Raw genomic sequence first — 18,341 nt, 5'->3', positions numbered from 1 at the left:
ATTTTTCGGCCCACAGTCATGTGATGGCTTATTTTGTACGTGACGAGTTGACGTTGGCACATGACGTTGGCTTTCTATTCCAATTTTTCAGAGACAGAATGAACAAACACCAGCTACTCAGGAGTTTTTTTTATGCCATTCACCGTGTGGTAAAATTGATGAGGCATCTTTATTATTTCGGTCCGTACGATTAGAGCGATACCTCATTTATATATTTTTTTATGTTTTGGCGCTTTCACACAATAAAAACTTTTATAGAAAAAAATAAATTTTGCATTGCTTTATTTTGAGAGCTCTAAGTTTTTTATTTTCTGCTGATGGAGATGTATGGCGGCTTGTTTTTCTGTGAGGTTATCTAGTGGGGCAGTTTTATAGATCATTTAATTCTGGATGCAGAGTTATCTAATATATGTACTTTATTCTTATTTTTACATAAATATAGCTATTTTGTTTTTTTTTATTTTTTATTTATCTTGTGGCGCTTTCGTTATGCTGATCGCTTGTATACTGCACTGACCAAAGCTCTTAGTCCATGCTCCTGGCACAGTCACTGGCTGACCCTGAGGTTGTCATGACGACCATCGGGCACTCGCAATGACGTCACGGTGGTGACGATCGGAAGGAAGAGGGAGCTCCCTCCCTCTCCCAAACTCATAAATTTTGCTATCCGTATTAATCTAGGCATCTCGGAGGGTGAACAGCCAGGGGCAGTGTGAGCACCGCTCCTGGCATTGATAGCCGGGTCTCTGCTATCCCATAAGCCGACCTCCCAGCGGCGATTACAAGGGTATAGCTCCTGTGCTGGCATGATCGCCAAGACGTACCTATACGTTAAAGGTAGTGAAGGGGTTAAAGAACAATTAAAACACAGTAACTCGTCTATTAATAGGAGGACGGCAGGTTCTCTCCTCTTAGAGTGATCCCAGAGGATCCTGTCCAGGAGGGAGGCCGTGTCCTCATGGTGACCTCATGAGCTCCCAAAAAATAATCACTGGTAAATGGTAACCGTCCTTCCCCCAATCTCCATAATGGTGAATTAGGAGAAAGGAAACCGCTGGATAGAAATGTGGAGCTTTCCTCAGCTCCTCTGTGGTTCCATCCCTGGTGGAGAGGGAACTTGGAGAAGTTGTTTCTTAGTGCGGCTCCTCCATCGGACTGACGAGGGTCTTCTCTGTCCCTCTCCTCAGGGTCCTCATTCTCTGAGGGCAGAGCAGAGAGCATTAGGCTTTGGCTTCGCTGATTCTTACTTCATACTTGAGCCCACAATGTGCTGGGACCTCGGTACCGGTGGTGAAGACCACAACAATGTAATTTAGTCCCTGATACATAAACCTAGAATTACCGGTTCTGAGAGACGTGTGTCACATATAGACAGATACACGGCAGGTCATGTATTCAGTCTGTGTGTCTCCACAGATGGACCCAGGAGGAGAAATCCACCAGAGAGATGTCCCCGTCCTCTGCATCCCCAGGACTGTCCGGAGGAGAAACACAACATCCCGGAGGATCATCAGGTAGATGACACTGAAGCCCCCACAACATCTGACCATGAAGTGATGGGACCTGAGCTCATCTTACGTTTTACTTTTTAGGGTGAAGATCTGATTGACATTAAGGTTGAGGTTATACATGGAGCACAAGAGGCGATCGCAATATGGGCCGATCAGCAAGGTGAGGAGGGGAGACCGTCATGTCTGTTCTGTGGTCACCTACTACTACTCCCATCATGTCATAATCACATGACACTATCTATTCCATCACTGTGTGTCTCCTACAGATGGAGTTGTGGAAATAAATCCACCACAGAGAGGTCCCTGTCCTCTGTATTCCCCGGACTGTCCGGAGGAGAATCACAACATCCCGGAGGATCATCAGGTAGACGGCGCTGAGCCCTGTATCGGATCTGTATATGGGGGGACATTTCTGATCGAGGTCATAGATGTCACAGATTTTGGTGGTTTCTTGTATTGTGCTGATTGTTACATCTGATATATCAGGAGGAAGATCCGACTAAGAATAATGTGACGGATGAGACAGAAGAGGAAGCGATGACGAGGGGGGATCAGCCGTGTGTGAGTGACAGGAAGGAGGAGATTCTGGGAGATGTTTCCACAGGTGTGTGATATTAACTGGTGTATGATGATGATGACGATGACCGTTATGTACTAATGACCGCAGTGTGTGATATCGTGTGGAGTCTCCGGTGCAGTGAAGCTTTATCTGCTGTCCTCATCTCAGCAGAAGCGTCCGGTGATGGCGCGGCTGCCCCTGTTGAGTCCGGCGGTGCACCGATGAATAACGGGGCCGCCTTCACACCTCTTCTTAATGATTTAGGAAGCACAGATTTAGTTTTCCTTTACCTTTGAGAATATTTCTTCCACCCCTTCCATCCATATTTTTCTTCCACAAGTCCCGTGCTGCCATATAAATGACTGAGATTGTGTTACAGGTTGTGAATCTCCCCATCCTATGGATCTTGGTGATGTAGCAGCCTCTGCCTGGTGCTGACGAGTGACAACATGGCACATGTAGAGTCGTCCTACCTGTCCTCTCTCTTTGTCTCCCACTGCCTCCTACACTGAGGCCAACGTTCTGGTCCCTCTACATCCAAGTTGGCCGCCCGGTGACATGAAGAGCCCTGTGGTAAGTCAGGAAGTGCTGTGCTATGGAGGTGTGGATGTCATTTCTCGGCCACTATGGAGGCCATCTTGGATGTAGGAGAACCAGAACAGGTAGATGACAGTACATGACAAATGTTTAGTCCCTCCTCTGTGCCGGGGTGGAGAAGTGCTTCATCATAAAAGGGATTACGAGCTTGTATCTACAAACAGATGTGATATATCCGGCCCCGTAGCCCCCCAGCGTATAATATCTGGCCCTGTAGCCCCCCAGCGTATAATATCCGGCCCCGTAGCCCCCCAGCGTATAATATCCGGCCCCGTAGCCCCCCAGCGTATAATATCCGGCCCTGTAGCCCCCCAGCGTATAATATCCGGCCCCGTAGCCCCCCAGGATATAATATCCGGCCCTGTTGCCCCCACCCCAGTATATAACATGCGGTTCCTCCCCACATATGGGTTCACACAGGAACTGTTGGGTACACAGAGCCTGGAAGGGCGTAATTAGGGGGTGATATGTGTAAAATAGGACAGATTTAAAAATGCGTTATACTGGCAAAATTAAAAAAAGTAAAACATTGTGATTTTGGGAACATCCCTTTAAATGTATATTGGGTCTATGGAAAAAAACCTTCTCATCTGCTCAGTCCAAGCGAGTTACATTGGTCCGTGTGCCGTCTGTGTACAATCCTTTTGTTTTTTTTACTCAGCAACTATTAACCCTTTAGACGACCATTTACAGTTTCCTGCTCCAGAACGGTAATCGCTGCCGAATACAACTGTGAATAAATCCAAAAAAGAAGAAAAAGATGCAAAAAATACAAACTTAACCCCTGAGTGACTGAGCTAGTTTCTCTATCGCTTCATTGGAGGACCCCGGAAACCATGGGGGTCTGCTGCTGACACTAGGCAATAAAAAGTTCTCTCCTCCTCAGTAGTACACAGCAGCTGACCGGAGCCAGACTGACCCGTTTAGCTTAGTGTCAGAAGGACGCGGACTCGGGTTTTTCAGTAGACCCATATGTACACTGGTTTTTGGCATGTTTCACAAATTTTTTACATTTTTTCTTTTTCTGAAGGTTTTTTCTTAACCTTTTGTAGGGAAATAGTGTGAATATTCCCTCTGTTATCCCACGTAGAGACAAAGTGTACGGCGTGGACTGTCAATCCAGCAGGACCCTAACCTTTAACACACGAGATGTGTTCATGTGATCCGGAAAATAGTCCTAGCCCCCCACCACTGCCAGCTCGCTCTCCAGAGCCAGACGGCATCGGGTGGTACAGTGGCTACGGAGGCTGACGTGTCAGCTTCGACCTTTCCATGATGAGACATCTGAGGAATTGTGAGACCCAGGAAACCACTGGTGTCTGAAATTAGAGGAGGAGAGTGGATTAATACCGATATTGTGTGGGATTTTTGTATGGCGAATTATGTTCAGTTATGCACCCATTTTTTTTTTGGGGGGGGGGAAACAGAAGATATCACATTGGGCATTAGGCTTTAGAATTAAGGAAACAGAAAGGAGCTAATTATCGAATAGTACCTTGTCATGTGATATCTGACTGTGCACCCATTTGATTGGTGTTCCATTAGTGTATTCCAGACCATATAAATATTACAGGCACTGTGTAATAGCGATATGGATCAGATTTTCTTTGTCTAAATTGTAGCCCCAAAGATGACTATTAATGTGATTGCATGCTCTGGCCATATCATCTTTGTTGGGGTATTAATGTGACTACACCTCTTGTCTGCATCCCTCATGGAACATACAGCAATAACTACGAGATCTTTATATCTTGGCTACTCCCTTTAATTGTTTTTGTGTGTTTTTTTGTCTATATTATAGTGTGTAGGATGTTCAGGGTGCATTAGGGTCCGTAGCGCTGCCGACATTCAGCGGGGGTGCCATCACGTCTCCAACTAGGGTGCCATCCTCCGCTGGCAGGTAGGGTGAACTTTAGGGCTCATCTAGGGAGACATTAGTCCTAGATTTTTATTTTTTTTCCCCCTATTGACCCTCCATTTTTTTCACCTTTTTAAGATAATCAAGTATTTTTGACCCTTTTAAATACATTAATGAAGGTTAATTTTCAGAGGTCGATTTGTGCCAATGTCACCATTTTATAAATGTTATTCACTTTACCTATTGTGATAATGTTATGGCATGTAGTTGTCTTCCTTATTACCTGTACTTTCACTGACAAGGGTCTTCATTTTGAGCTCCATCAAATTTCAAAATCCCTTTTGTGAATTTTTTCTTTCATCTTTATAGGAAATCCTTGTGATAATAGCAGTTTGTCACTAAATTGTAAAAAAGAAGATATCAGGAAGCACTCTTATGGAGAAAACCTCATTACCCTTCATGGACCTCCTGTACTTCACAGTACTTCACTTTCTTGTAATCCTCCTAATCATGAGGAACCCTCTCCTGAGCAATCTCGTATTGTTACCACAGTTCCAGGTGACAAAGTGGATACAAGATTTCAGTGTCACAAGGAATTAACTGAAAGCTCAGATTATCTAACTCAAACCAACCATGAAGGAGAGAAGCCATACTCCTGCTCAGAATGTGGAAAATGCTTTCCAAATAAATCAAAATGTGTTCTACATGAGAGAATTCACACAGGAGAAAAGCCATTTTCATGTTCAGAATGTGGGAAATCCTTCACAGAAAAAGGGACTCTTACTAAACATCAGAGAATTCACACAGGAGAAAAGCCCTTTTCATGTTCAAAATGTGAGAAATCCTTCACAGAAAAAGGGACTTTTATTAAACATCAGAAAATTCACACAGGAGAAAAGCCATTTTCATGTTCAAAATGTGAGAAATCCTTCACAGATAAAGCGAACCTTATTAAACATCAGAGAATTCACACAGGAGAAAAGCCATTTTCATGTTCAAAATGTGAGAAATCCTTCACAGATAAAGCGATTCTTATTAGACATCAGAGAATTCACACAGGAGAAAAGCCATTTTCATGTTCAAAATGTGGGAAATCCTTCACAGAAAAAGCGAATCTTATTAGACATCAGATAATTCACACAGGAGAAAAGCCATTTTCATGTTCAGAATGTGAAAAATCCTTCACAGATAAAGCGAGTCTTATTAGACATCAGATAAGTCACACAGGAGAAAAGCCATTTTCATGTTCAGAATGTGAAAAATCCTTCACAGAAAAAGGGACTCTTACTAAACATCAGAAAATTCACACAGGAGAAAAGCCATTTTCATGTTCAGAATGTGGGAAATCCTTCACAGATAAAGCGAATCTTATTAGACATCAGATAATTCACACAGGAGAAAAGCCATTTTCATGTTCAGAATGTGAAAAATCCTTCACAGATAAAGCGAGTCTTATTAGACATCAGAGAACTCACACAGGAGAAAAGCCATTTTCATGTTCAGAATGTGAAAAATCCTTCACAGAAAAATGGACTCTTACTAAACATCAGAAAATTCACACAGGAGAAAAGCCATTTTCATGTTCAGATTGTGGGAAATCCTTCACAGATAAAGCGAGTCTTATTAGACATCAGATAATTCACACAGGAGAAAAGCCATTTTCATGTTCAGAATGTGGGAAATCCTTCACAGATAAAGCGAGGCTTATTAGACATCAGATAATTCACACAGGAGAAAAGCCATTTTCATGTTCAGATTGTGGGAAATCCTTCACAGATAAAGCGAGTCTTATTAGACATCAGATAATTCACACAGGAGAAAAGCCATTTTCATGTTCAGAATGTGGGAAATCCTTCACAAATAAATCGAGTCTTATTAGACATCAGAGAATTCAAACAGGAGAAAAGCCATTTTCATGTTCAGAATGTGGGAAATCCTTCACAGTGAAAGCGAGTCTTATTAAACATCAGAGAATTCACACAGGAGAAAAGCCCTTTTCATGTTCAAAATGTGAGAAATCCTTCACAGATAAAGGGAATCTTATTACACATCAGAGAATTCACACAGGAGAAAAGCCATTTTCATGTTCAGAATGTGGGAAATCCTTCACAGTAAAAAATAATCTTATTAATCATCAGAGAATTCACACAGGAGAAAAGCCATTTTCATGTTCAAAATGTGAGAAATCCTTCACAGATAAAGCGAGGCTTATTACACATCAGAGAATTCACACAGGAGAAAAGCCATTTTCATGTTCAGAATGTGGGAAATCCTTCACAGTAAAAAATTATCTTATTTATCATCAGAGAATTCACACAGGAGAAAAGCCATTTTCATGTTCAAAATGTGAGAAATCCTTCACAGATAAAGCGAGTCTTGTTAGACATCAGAGAATTCACACAGGAGAAAAGCCATTTTCATGTTCAGAATGTGGGAAATCCTTCACAGTAAAAAAGAATCTTATTTATCATCAGAGAATTCACACAGGAGAAAAGCCATTTTCATGTTCAAAATGTGAGAAATCCTTCACAGATAAAGAGCATCTTATTAGACATCAGAGAATTCACACAGGAGAAAAGCCATTTTCATGTTCAAAATGTGAGAAATCCTTCACAGATAAAGGGAATCTTATTAAACATCAGAGAATTCACACAGGAGAAAAGCCATTTTCATGTTCGGAATGTGGGAAGTCCTTCGCGGTTAAAGGGCATCTTACTAAACATCAGAGAATTCATACAGGAGAGAAGCCACATTCATGTTCATAATGTGGGAGATGTTTTATCCAAAAAGCAAATCTTGTAACACATCTAAGAATTCACACAGGGAAGAAACCGTTTTCATGTTTACAATGTGAATAATGCTTTACAGAGAAATCACAACTTGTTAAACATAGGAGAACTCACACAGGAGAGAAGCTGTATTCATGTCCAGAATTTGGTAAATCTTTTATACATAAATCACCTCTTCTCTGAAGAGAAGTCACACAGGAGATAAGCTATATTCATGTTCAATGTGTGTGAAATCTTCAGTAAATCAAATCTTGTTAGACATGAGTGAAATCGTACAGAGAAAAGCTGTATTCATATTCAGAATGTGGGAAATCTTTTTGTCATTTTCTCATCTTTACTATGGACTAGGGAGGCTGTGAGTGATGACTCAACCTCGCAATGGGATCTGATGTATGCTGGACTGTCAGTGTTGTGAGTGACAGTCCATTCATCCAATCTGATCCTGGGGCATTCTGGGCTCACAGCATTTTGATCAACAGCCCTGCTGCTCAATCTGGGCTTGCTTGAGGCATTTCCCCAGGTGCCTCTCATCTTTGGTAATTTTCTAGTTATTTAGCTGGCTAGCTGGGAGCAGATCGGTGTCAGCTGTAGCTGAGCTTAGTTTGGTATGTGCTTAGCTCTGTCTGATTGTGTCTTTCTCTGATCTTGTTGCCGGATGTAGGCTTTGTCGTGACTATTCATGTGGATTATCCCTTCTGCTCTTGACACTTTCTGACTGCAGGTACCTGACCCCGTACATGCCCTCTGACTGTCTGTTTTTCTTACTCCCTAGTCTTGACGTACCCTCCTGGTATTTGACCCTGGACTGTTTCCTGACCACGACTTTATCCTGCTGCTCTTTATCTTGTGCCCTCCTGGTATCTGACCTCAGACCTCCTGTCTACCCTTTCTCTACGCTTGTCAGTGAGTAGTGACTCGGCGTCACACGTTTATACATAAATCAAATCTTAATATATAATGATGATGGAAGAAAATCTCAGGTTAAGAAGTGTACAATTCGAGGTAGATGAGAAAAAATATATATTTATTATTCATATTAAAACCAAAAAATATATAATATGAGGTGCCTCATGCCAAAGAGAGATGCAGGACAGTACATTGCATAGGCAACAATTATAACAAAACCTACACAATTTTAATATCCATATGTCACGAATCACAGGGGGGATACTTTTATCATCCCCACCACTGACACCAATATGTCATGAACCGGGGTAGTTTGGTTGGCCCCAGTTCTTTTATCAAGGGGATTTATCTATATTCCACTTCCCAGTTCCAGTTTGGAACTTGCAGCGCTCTGGCGTCCCTCTTACCCTCAGGTCAGACAGGGTACTGCACCTACGATAATTTGTCTCCAGAAAGGTTGCCTTACTACACTGGCTAATGGGCACACTGCAGCGAGGGCGATATAACTGCTCCCACTCAGGCGGGAACAATAATTATCAACGCTGTCCATCGCTACCAGTTTTCCCAACAGCTCAGGACACTTTCCGCTGCCACCAGCTCCTATTCCTGAATTGGTAATGGGTCCGGAGCCATCCTAAATTAATAACGTAATTTACTTCAGAGGACGTGACAGTACGTTATAGAGCAAGGAGAAACGAAGCTAGTAGTTTTATATATTTTACTCCAAAAGGTAGGCAGTGTTTACGAACGTATAAAAAGATATTATAAAAGGAGACAAGTATCGTATGTACAGAACGATTACAAATAAAAAGGGATTAAAGTTGAAAAAAATACTTACAGTTCTCTCATATCACTTCAGATCATGGCTGACCATGCGGCTGGGGGGAGGAACAACATCAAAATGCATCAGAGCAGCTTGCAGAGCTTCTGTTAGCTCTTTTCCTGGGCAAAGACTAGTGAAAAATGAGCTCCCTTTCACTTATACCCCCTGGTCGTGACATCACTGAGTTGGCGGAGACCAAAAAAACGTAATTCTGGCGTTTTGAATTTTTTTCTCGCTATGTTGTTTAGTGATCAGGTTGATCCTTTTTTTTATTGATACATCGGGCAATTCTGAACGCTGCGATACCAAATATGTGTATATTTGATTTTTTTTATTATTGTTTTATTTTGAATGGGCCGAAAGGAGGGTGATTTAAACTTTTATATTTTTTTTTATTTTTTTCATATTTTTTTACAACATTTTTTTTTATTTTTGCCATGCTTCTATAGTCTCTATGGGAGGCTAGAAGCTGGCATAGCCTGATCGGCTCTGCTACATAGGAGCGAAGCTCAGATCGCTCCTATGTAGTAGAATTGCTGCATTGCTATGAGCGCCGACAACAGGGTGGCTCTCACAGCAATCCGGCATCAACCATAGAGGTCTTCAATAGACCTCTGGTTGTCATGCCGACGCATCGCTGACCCCCGATCACGTGACGGGGGTCGGCGAAGAGCGCATTTCCGGCCCGGCCGATGGCTGGAAGCCCTAGTTAAATGCCGCTGTCAGCGTTTGACAGCGACATTTAACTAGTTAATAGCGGCGGATGAATCGCGATTCACCCACCGCTATTGCGGGCACATGTCAGCTTTTCAAAACAGCTGACATGTCCAGGCTTTGATGCGGGCTCACCGTTGGAGCCCACATCAAAGCAGAGGATCTGACCTTGGACATAGTATCCCGTCCGAGGTCAGAAAGGGGTTAAGTCGTAATCCGTTCCTCCATTTCTGCTAAGCGCTGCTCTTAGAAAACACACTGGGTGATGGCCCGGCCAATGCAGAGGCCAAAAATGTATTTGTCCTGCTTCCAGACCTAAGCTGCGCAATTATATACCAGTTTAAGAGAACATAGTGAATTCCCCCCAACCGTGCTCTTACACAAAGCGGAGAAGGCCTGCTCCCAGCACACTGGTTTCACATTACAGCTGCATTGGAGGAAGGGGGTCGGAAAAGCCCACAGCGCGTGTCTGTACTCAGCTCTTGGATGTAGCAGAGCTCAGTGTGCGTGATAATAGACAATCAAATACATCCTGACACCATAGTACCAGTGTACTGTATGCATGTGAATCAAGATAACGAAGAGCAGTTTATAATTATTAGTGCCTAGGGTGGATCTCAATAAAGTCAATACATATAAATGCAAGTTTAAAGGAATTTTTTTTACCTAGAAGGGTATCCACAGGTAACGAAAGTCTTGCATTACTCCACCCCGACAAGCGTTTCGCTCTGCTTTTTCCGGGGTCATCGTTATGGTCATTGGTCATTATGTATTAATTTTTGATAAAGTGTTACCCTCCGATTGGTTTGTGTTTTCTTTAGAGAGTTCTGATTATTAATTATATAATTTAGATTGTGAGCCCCATTGGGGACAGCGATGATAATGTGTGTAAAGAGCTGCGGAATAAGATGGCACTATATAAGAAAAACATAATAAATCAATCAAATCTTGTTAGACATGAGAAGTCACACAGGAAAGAAACTGCAGTTATGTTCACTGTGCTGTATAAACTTTAATAAACCGTGTTAGGCATAAATGAGTACACCCACTGTGATAAGTAAGATTTTAATACTTCACTGAACATCTCTGAAGGGGAGCTTGCTCATCTTCTCTCCAAATCACACCTCACCACCTGTGCACTTGACCCCATCCCACCTCCTCCCCAACCTCACCACCACACTAATCCCATCCCTAACCCATCTCTTCAACCTTTCACTAACTTCTGGTACCTTCCCCTCTGCCTTCAAACATGCCACAATCACACCTATCCTCAAAAAGCCTTCCCTTGACCTGAGCGCTATGTCCAGCTATCGCCCCATATCTTTGCTCCCATTTGCCTCCAAACTCCTTGAGCAGCACGTCCATGCTGAACTTTCCTCTCACTTTGCATCTAACTCTCTCTTTGACAACCTACAATCTGGCTTCCGTCCCCACCATTCCACTGAGACTGCCCTGACCAAAATTACTAACGACTTACTTACAGCCAAAGCTAACAGACAATTGTCTATACTCCTCCTCCTAGACCTGTCCTCTGCCTTCGACACAGTTGATCTTGCCCTATCCTGGATCTCCTCATATCTTGCCAACCGCACATTTAGCGTTTCCTCCCATACTACCTCTTTATCTCGCCTCCTCTCTGTTGGTGTCCCCCAAGTCTCTGTCCTAGGACCCTTACTTTTCTCAATCTATACACTCGGCCTGGGACAACTCATAGGGTCCTATGGCTTCCAGTACCATCTATATGCTGATGACACTCAGATCTACCTCTCTGGCCCAGATGTCACCTCTCTGCTCTCCAGAATCCCAGAGTGTCTATCAGCCATATCCTTCTTCTCCTCTCGCTTCCTCAAGCTCAATGTGGACAAATCTGAACTCCTCATCTTTCCTCCATCACGCTTATCTTCCCTACCTGATCTATCTATCAAAATAAATGAAATCACACTTTCCCCTGTCCCCAAAATCCGCTGCCTCGGAGTAACCGTGGACTCTGCCCTGTCCTTCAAACCGCACATCCAAGCTCTCGCCACCTCTTGTCGCCTCCAGCTCAAAAATATTTCCAGAATCCATCCTTTCCTCAACCCACACTCTACCAAGGTGCTCGTGCATGCCCTAATCATCTCCCGCCTTGATTACTGCAACATACTCCTCTATGACCTACCTTCTAACACCCTTGCACCTCTCCAGTCCATCCTTAACTCTGCTACCCGATTAATTAATCTCTCTCGCTACACTCCTGCTTCCCCTCTTTACAAATCCCTTCACTTGCTCCCCATTTCCCAGCGTATCCAGTTTACATTACTAACACTGACCTACAAAGCCATCCATAACCTTTCTCCTCCGTATATTTCCACACTAATCTCTCAATATCTTGCCTCACGTAATCTCCGGTCCTCCTAAGACCTCCTCCTCTCCCCTACGCTTATTCGCTCCTCACCCAATCGCCTCCAAGACTTCTCACGAATATCCCCCTTCCTCTGGAATTCTGTGCCCCAGCACATCCGGTTATCCACTACTTTTGGATCCTTCAAAAGAAACCTGAAAACCCATCTCTTCAAAGAAGCTTACAGCCTGTAAAGACCACACGGCCACCTCAACACCATTGGAGCTACTGAAACCCTCGACCTACTGTCTCCTTCCCCACCATCCTGTAGAATGTAAGCCTGCAAGGGCAGGGTCCTCGCCCCTCTGTATCAGTCTGTAATTGTTAGTTTACTGTAAGTGATATCTGTAATTTGTATGTAACCCCTTCTCATGTACAGCACCATGGAATCAATGGTGCTATAGAAATAATAATAATAACACAAGAACACTTTCTACAATGTTGCCAATACGGAGTAGAACCTTTTTATTAACCAATAACATGAAAGTTTAATCATAGAACTCTCATTACAAAATCTTCCGTTTTACTCCAATAAGTTGATGCAAACAGGAGTCCACCCCACATCAGTCACTGCTACAGCTAGTATTTTGTATGGCCTCCATGATTTTTAACCCCTTCATGACCAGAGGTATTTTAGTTTTTGCTTTTTGCTCCCTTTCGTCCCAGAGAAATAACTTTATTTTTCCGTCACTATGGCCATGTGAGGTCTTTTTTTGCAGTACAAGTTGTGCTTTTGAACGACACCATTGTTTTTAACATCGTTTACTGGAAAAGGGGAAAAAATTCCAAGTGCGGTGAAACTGCAAAAAAAAATGCAATTCCACAGGGTTTTTTTTAATTTTTTTTTTTACCATGTTCACTAGATGCTAAATCTGACCTGTCATTGTGATTCTCCAGGTCATTACGAGTAGTTCATAGACACCAAACATGTCTAGGTTCTTTTATATTTAAGCGGTGAAAAAAATTCCAAACTTTTCTAAGAAAAAAAAAGCGCCATTTCCCGAGACCTGTAACGTCTCCATTTTTCATGATCTTGGGCTGGGTGAGGGCTTATTTTTTGCTTGCTGAGCTGATGTTTTTATTGATACCACTTTGTTGTACATACGATCTTTTGTTCGCTCGTTATTACACATTATTGCTGTGTAGCGGCGACCAAGAAACGTAATTCTGAATTTTTTTATTTTTTTCTCGTTACACCATTTGGTGATCAGGTTAGTTCTTTTTTATATTAATAGATTAGGTGATTCTGAATGCGGTGATACCAAATATGTGTATGTTTGATTTCTTTTTATTGTTTTATTTTGATTGGTGAGTGAGGAGGGTGATTTGAACTTTTATATATTTTTAGTACTTTTAACCCCTTAATCCCATATGACGTACTATCCCGTCGAGGTGACCTGGGACTTAATTCCCAGTGACGGGATAGTACGTCATATGCAATCTATGACTATCACAGCTGACATCTGGCACTATGTGCCAGGAGCGGTCACGGACCGCTCCCAGCACATTAACCCTTGGCACACTGCGATCAAAGATGATCGCAGTGTTCCGGCGGTACAGGGAAGCATTGCGCAGGGAGGGGGCTCCCTGCGGGCTTCCCTGAGATGATCGGTACAAGGCAATATGCTCACCTTGTACCGAGCGTCTCCTCCCTGCAGGCCCCGGATCCAAAATGGCCGCGGGGCTACTTACGGGTCCTGCAGGGAGGTGGCTTACCAAGTGCCTGCTCAGAACAAGCGCTGGTAAGCCAGGAATGCCGCATGCAGATCGCTGATCTGACACAGTGCACTCCAAAGTGTCAGATCAGCGACCTGTCAATATACAGTGATGTCCCCCCTGGGACAAAGTAAAAGAAATTTTTTTAAAGTGTTAAAAAAAAAAAAAAAAAATCCTAAATAAAGAAAAAAATATATATATAGTTCCCATAAATACATTTCCTTAAATAAAAAAAAAACAATAAAAGTACACATATTTAGTATCGCCGCATCCGTAACGACCAGACCTATAAAACTGTCCCACTAGTTAACCCCTTCAGTGAACACCGTAAAAAAACGAGGCAAAAAACAGCTTTATTATCATACCGCCGAACAAAAAGTAGAATAACGCAATCAAAAAGACGGATATAAATAACCATGGTACCGCTGAAAACGTCATCTTGTCCCGCAAAAAACGAGCCGCCATACAGCGTCATCAAAGAAAAAATAAAAAAGTTATAGTCCTCAGAATAAAGCGATTTTTTTTTTCTATAAAATAGTTTTTATCGTATAAAAGCGCCAAAACCTAAAAAAATGATGTAAATGAGGCATCGCTGTAATCGTACTGACCCGAAGAATAAAACTGCTTTATGAATTTTACCAAACGTGGAACGGTATAAACCCCCCCCCCCCCCCCCCTCAAATAAAAATAAATTTATGAATAGCTGGTTTTTGGTCATTCTGCCTCACAAAAATCGGAATAAAAAGCGATCAAAAAATGTCCAATGCCCAAAAATGGTACCAATAAAAACGTCAACTCGTCCCGCAAAAAACAAGACCTCACATGACTCTGTGGACCAAAATATGGAAAATTTATAGGTCTCAAAATGTGGTAACGCTAAAAATATTTTTTGCAATAAAAAGCGTCTTTTAGTGTGTGACAGCTGTCAATCATAAATATCCACTAAAAATCCCGCTATAAATAGTAAATCAAACCCCCCTTCATCACCCCCTTAGTTAGGGATACATAAATTTTTTTTAAAAAAATGTATTTCCATTTTTCCATTAAAGCTAGGGATAGGGTTAGGGCTACAGTTAGGGTTGGGGCTAAAGTTAGGGCTGGGGCTAAAGTTAAGATTAAGGCTACAGTTAGGGTTGGGGTTTGGATTACATTTACGGTTGGGATTAGAGTTAGGGGTGTGTCAGGATTAGGGGTGTGGTTAGGGTTACGGTTGGAATTAGGAATAAAACAGTGCTCCTTCCCTTTCGAGCTCTCCCGTGTGCCCAAACGGGTTTACCCCAACATATGGGGTATCAGCGTACTCGGGACATATTGGACAACAACTATTGGGGTCCAATTTCTCTTATTACCTTTGGGAAAATAAAAATTTTGGGGGCTAAAAAAACATTTTTGTGGGAAATAAATTATTTTTTATTTTCACGACTCTGCGTTATAAACTGTAGTGAAACACTTGGGGGTTCAAAGTTCTCACAACACTTCTAGATAAGTTCCTTGGGGGTCTAGTTTCGAATATCGGGTCACTTGTGGGGGATTTCTACTGTTTAGGTGCATCAGGGGCTCTGCAAATGCAACGTGACGCCTGCAGACCAATCCATCTAAGTCTGCATTCCAAATGACGCTCCTTCCCTTCCGAGCTCTGCCATGCGCTCAAACGGTAGTTCCCCCCCACATATGGGGTATCAGGGTACTCAGGACAAATTGGACAAGAACTTTTGGGGTCCAATTTCTCCTGTTACCCTTAGAAAAATACAAAACGGGGCTAAAAAATAATTTTTGTGGAAAAAAAAAGAATTATTTTCACTGCTCTGCATTATAAACTGTAGTGAAACACTTGGGGGTCCAAAGCTGTTTGCAGGCCGGGTTCACACAAGTGTACTTGTCAGTCCATATACGGAGCGTAATGGCCGGAGTGGCTACAGGTCTTCTGACCTGAACTTATAGACTTGCATGTGTCTATGAGGCTGTAAGTCCATAACCGGAGACTGCGGTCAGTCCGGTCTTTGTGGTCCGTCTATAGACAGAGAAATACACTCATGCACCCTGCCTTAGAGTCTGCTGCTGTGAAGCTTTTGTCTAGTCCCCCTGCTCTTTTCCCATGCTGAAGAGGCAAAGTTGTTTCTCTATCAGGCTTTGAGGGTATTCAGTTCAGTCCCGCGGTGCAGCCAATCTTGCCTGACTGAACTGTCAATCTACACTCCGTCACCAGGAAGCGGGGAGGCAGAGGAGCGGTGTGCTCCTGAAGAAACCTCAGAAAACACCATTAGATTGCTGTCGGCAGAACGATCTTTTGGCTGACTACTCTCTCCTCCTGACTACCCTCCCAGCGGCTCCTCTGTGTCCAACTCAGTAGTATAATAAAATAAAGAAAAAATGCTCAGTGTCGTTAGTGGAAAGACTTGTGAGCGATGACGGCAAGAGCATTAATGGAGAGAGGTCACAATAGAAGATCCCGAAAGTGAAGCACTGAACATAGCAGAGACGATGGAAAAAGATATGTGTGTCGGTGTGGCACACCATGTGGGGGAACATTTGTGTTCCCAAAGAAAAAGTCGCAGCTGGTTAAGAGTAAAAAATGAAGGGAACTAATTGCAAAGTTGTATTGTGAAGAATGATATTGTCACACCATGTTGTGCTCAATTGCTTGGGATTGAAAATCTCTAAAAGCACAAAAAGAGGATTCTGAGATCCTCCAAAAATGAGAAAAAACAGCAAAAAAACAAGGCAGAGATGCTTACCTGCCTAGGCCTCCAAACAAATGCACTATCAGGATGCAGTGGACCCATGTGGTCATGAGCTTCTTTATTTTGGCCAAAATATCAACTAATACCTCACATAGAAATTTTTTTTTTTTTATGTGTGTTTTTTGCACTTTTTTCCGGGGTGCAGTTGGGCCCATTTTTCTCTTGTAAACTGTGGTGTCTGTTCACATGGGGTGCATATGGATAGCGCTGGGCAGGCCCGCCTGATCTAATAGAAGGGTGTCACTACTAGGCCTGCCTGGATGCTGTGCATCTCCATGGTGTGAACAGCGCCACATACAAGTTTTTTATGTGCAGCAATGTGCCAAGCAGCCACCCCCTCCATTAGTTTGGTAGGTCGTGAGTGGCTGCCTCATCGGTTATGCTGCACCTGTGTTTTTTCCATCTGAACCACATGGGTCCACTGCATCCTGATAGTGCATTTGTTTGGAGGCCTAGGCAGGATTGAAAATCTCCCAGTAGAACGACGTCGCGCAGTGTGAGGGCTCCGAAGATCTTCCCATTAGCGGATTGATTGCATTTGCAGCCTGGAAAAGATGGCGCAGCAGACATTGTTTTGTATCTGGCTTAGGTCATAGGGAACATAAAAAAGAGGACGGCAGCTGAATTCTTGTGGACTGAGACCCCCATTTCCTCAAGAATGATCTGAATCATTGTCTCCCAAAAGGCACACGGAGTCAGAAAATTCCCCCAAATATGTGACGTTGCCTCCACGCAGAGTCAACATTTGTCTGGTACCTTGATGGACCATTTATGTAACATAGCAGGGACCCAAAATCCTAAAGATACCATTTCATTAGCTCATTCCTGTGCCTTGGCTTTTATTACTTCATAACATTGATAGAAACACGCTGAGCTTATGTAAATTGCTTATTTAATGTCATTCGCCATGGTTTGTAGAATGCTGGGAGTTACTGCATACCATATATAACATGTATATGTCTGAAATGGAGTGTGAGGAACAGCAAGGGGGAGATAATAAATGGTGGAGGTCAAGGTTTGGAAGAAAGGAAATGTGGAAGCTGTACTTATACAAACCCCGGCCGTATTGTTGGTATATGTGTAGCGCCCCCACTGCCGCAGGGCCGAGGGGTACCCGGTACCGGGTCTCTGCTCTGGGGTTGTCACGGTGACTAGACCCGGTCCGTGGCCCTGCTGAGGGGCGTACAGTGATAGATGTAGATAGTGGTGGTGGTGCGGTGCAGTAAATAACGAGGACACCAGGTTGCAGTCTCTTTACTGAAGGTCTCTGGGTCCTCAGTCCGGAATACGGTTCACCAGGCTGCGCAAGTCCGGCCGGTCTGATGGCACCTCCAGAGTTCTCCTTGCAGGTGGAAATCTGTGCCTTCCTGCTAGCGCTATGTGTTGTGGTCCTCCCCTGCTGTGCTTACGGGATAGTCCCCACAACTGTTGTGTCTGTTTCTCGTGTTCCCTCACAACAACTCGATTAGATGATGTTCTGCTAATCCTCCGTCCCTCCCGGTGTTATGGTTGGGACGCACCCGTATGACGGGTAGGCTCGGAGCTCTTCCGGGACCCTAGAGTTGCCCCTCTCCACAAGTTGCCCCCCAAGTCTGCATAGGTGATTTAGGTGAGACAGCCCGCCTGTGACTGACTGTCCTGCCGTTGGTTTGAAGTATTGCTTGGAGCTAGATATATGAATACTTCCTCGGCGTTCCGGCCGCCGGTTGTTTGCGCCTCAGTAGGATGTTGCCTCGGTCTTACAGCA

The 18,341-nt window shown here is 43.3% G+C and overlaps 1 protein-coding gene across 1 annotated transcript in view; it reads left to right on the top strand.

Annotated features, from left to right (window-relative positions):
- The window catches only part of LOC143801430 (uncharacterized), a 977,383-nt gene extending 968,472 nt beyond the window's left edge, over positions 1-8,911 (top strand). The window contains exons 17-21 of the mRNA XM_077281248.1: positions 1,417-1,514; positions 1,593-1,671; positions 1,778-1,875; positions 1,998-2,115; positions 4,895-8,911. Coding sequence (XP_077137363.1) covers positions 1,417-1,514; positions 1,593-1,671; positions 1,778-1,875; positions 1,998-2,115; positions 4,895-7,290 — 2,789 coding nt within the window. The 3' untranslated portion in view covers positions 7,291-8,911. The remainder of the gene's footprint in view (positions 1-1,416; positions 1,515-1,592; positions 1,672-1,777; positions 1,876-1,997; positions 2,116-4,894) is intronic.
- Positions 8,912-18,341: the final 9,430 nt, after the last annotated feature.

This window comes from Ranitomeya variabilis, chromosome 1 (genome assembly GCF_051348905.1).
Source record: "Ranitomeya variabilis isolate aRanVar5 chromosome 1, aRanVar5.hap1, whole genome shotgun sequence".
NCBI lineage: Eukaryota > Metazoa > Chordata > Amphibia > Anura > Dendrobatidae > Ranitomeya > Ranitomeya variabilis.
The sequence above is the reverse complement of the archived record's forward strand: the minus strand, read 5'-3'. Positions and strand labels throughout refer to the sequence as shown.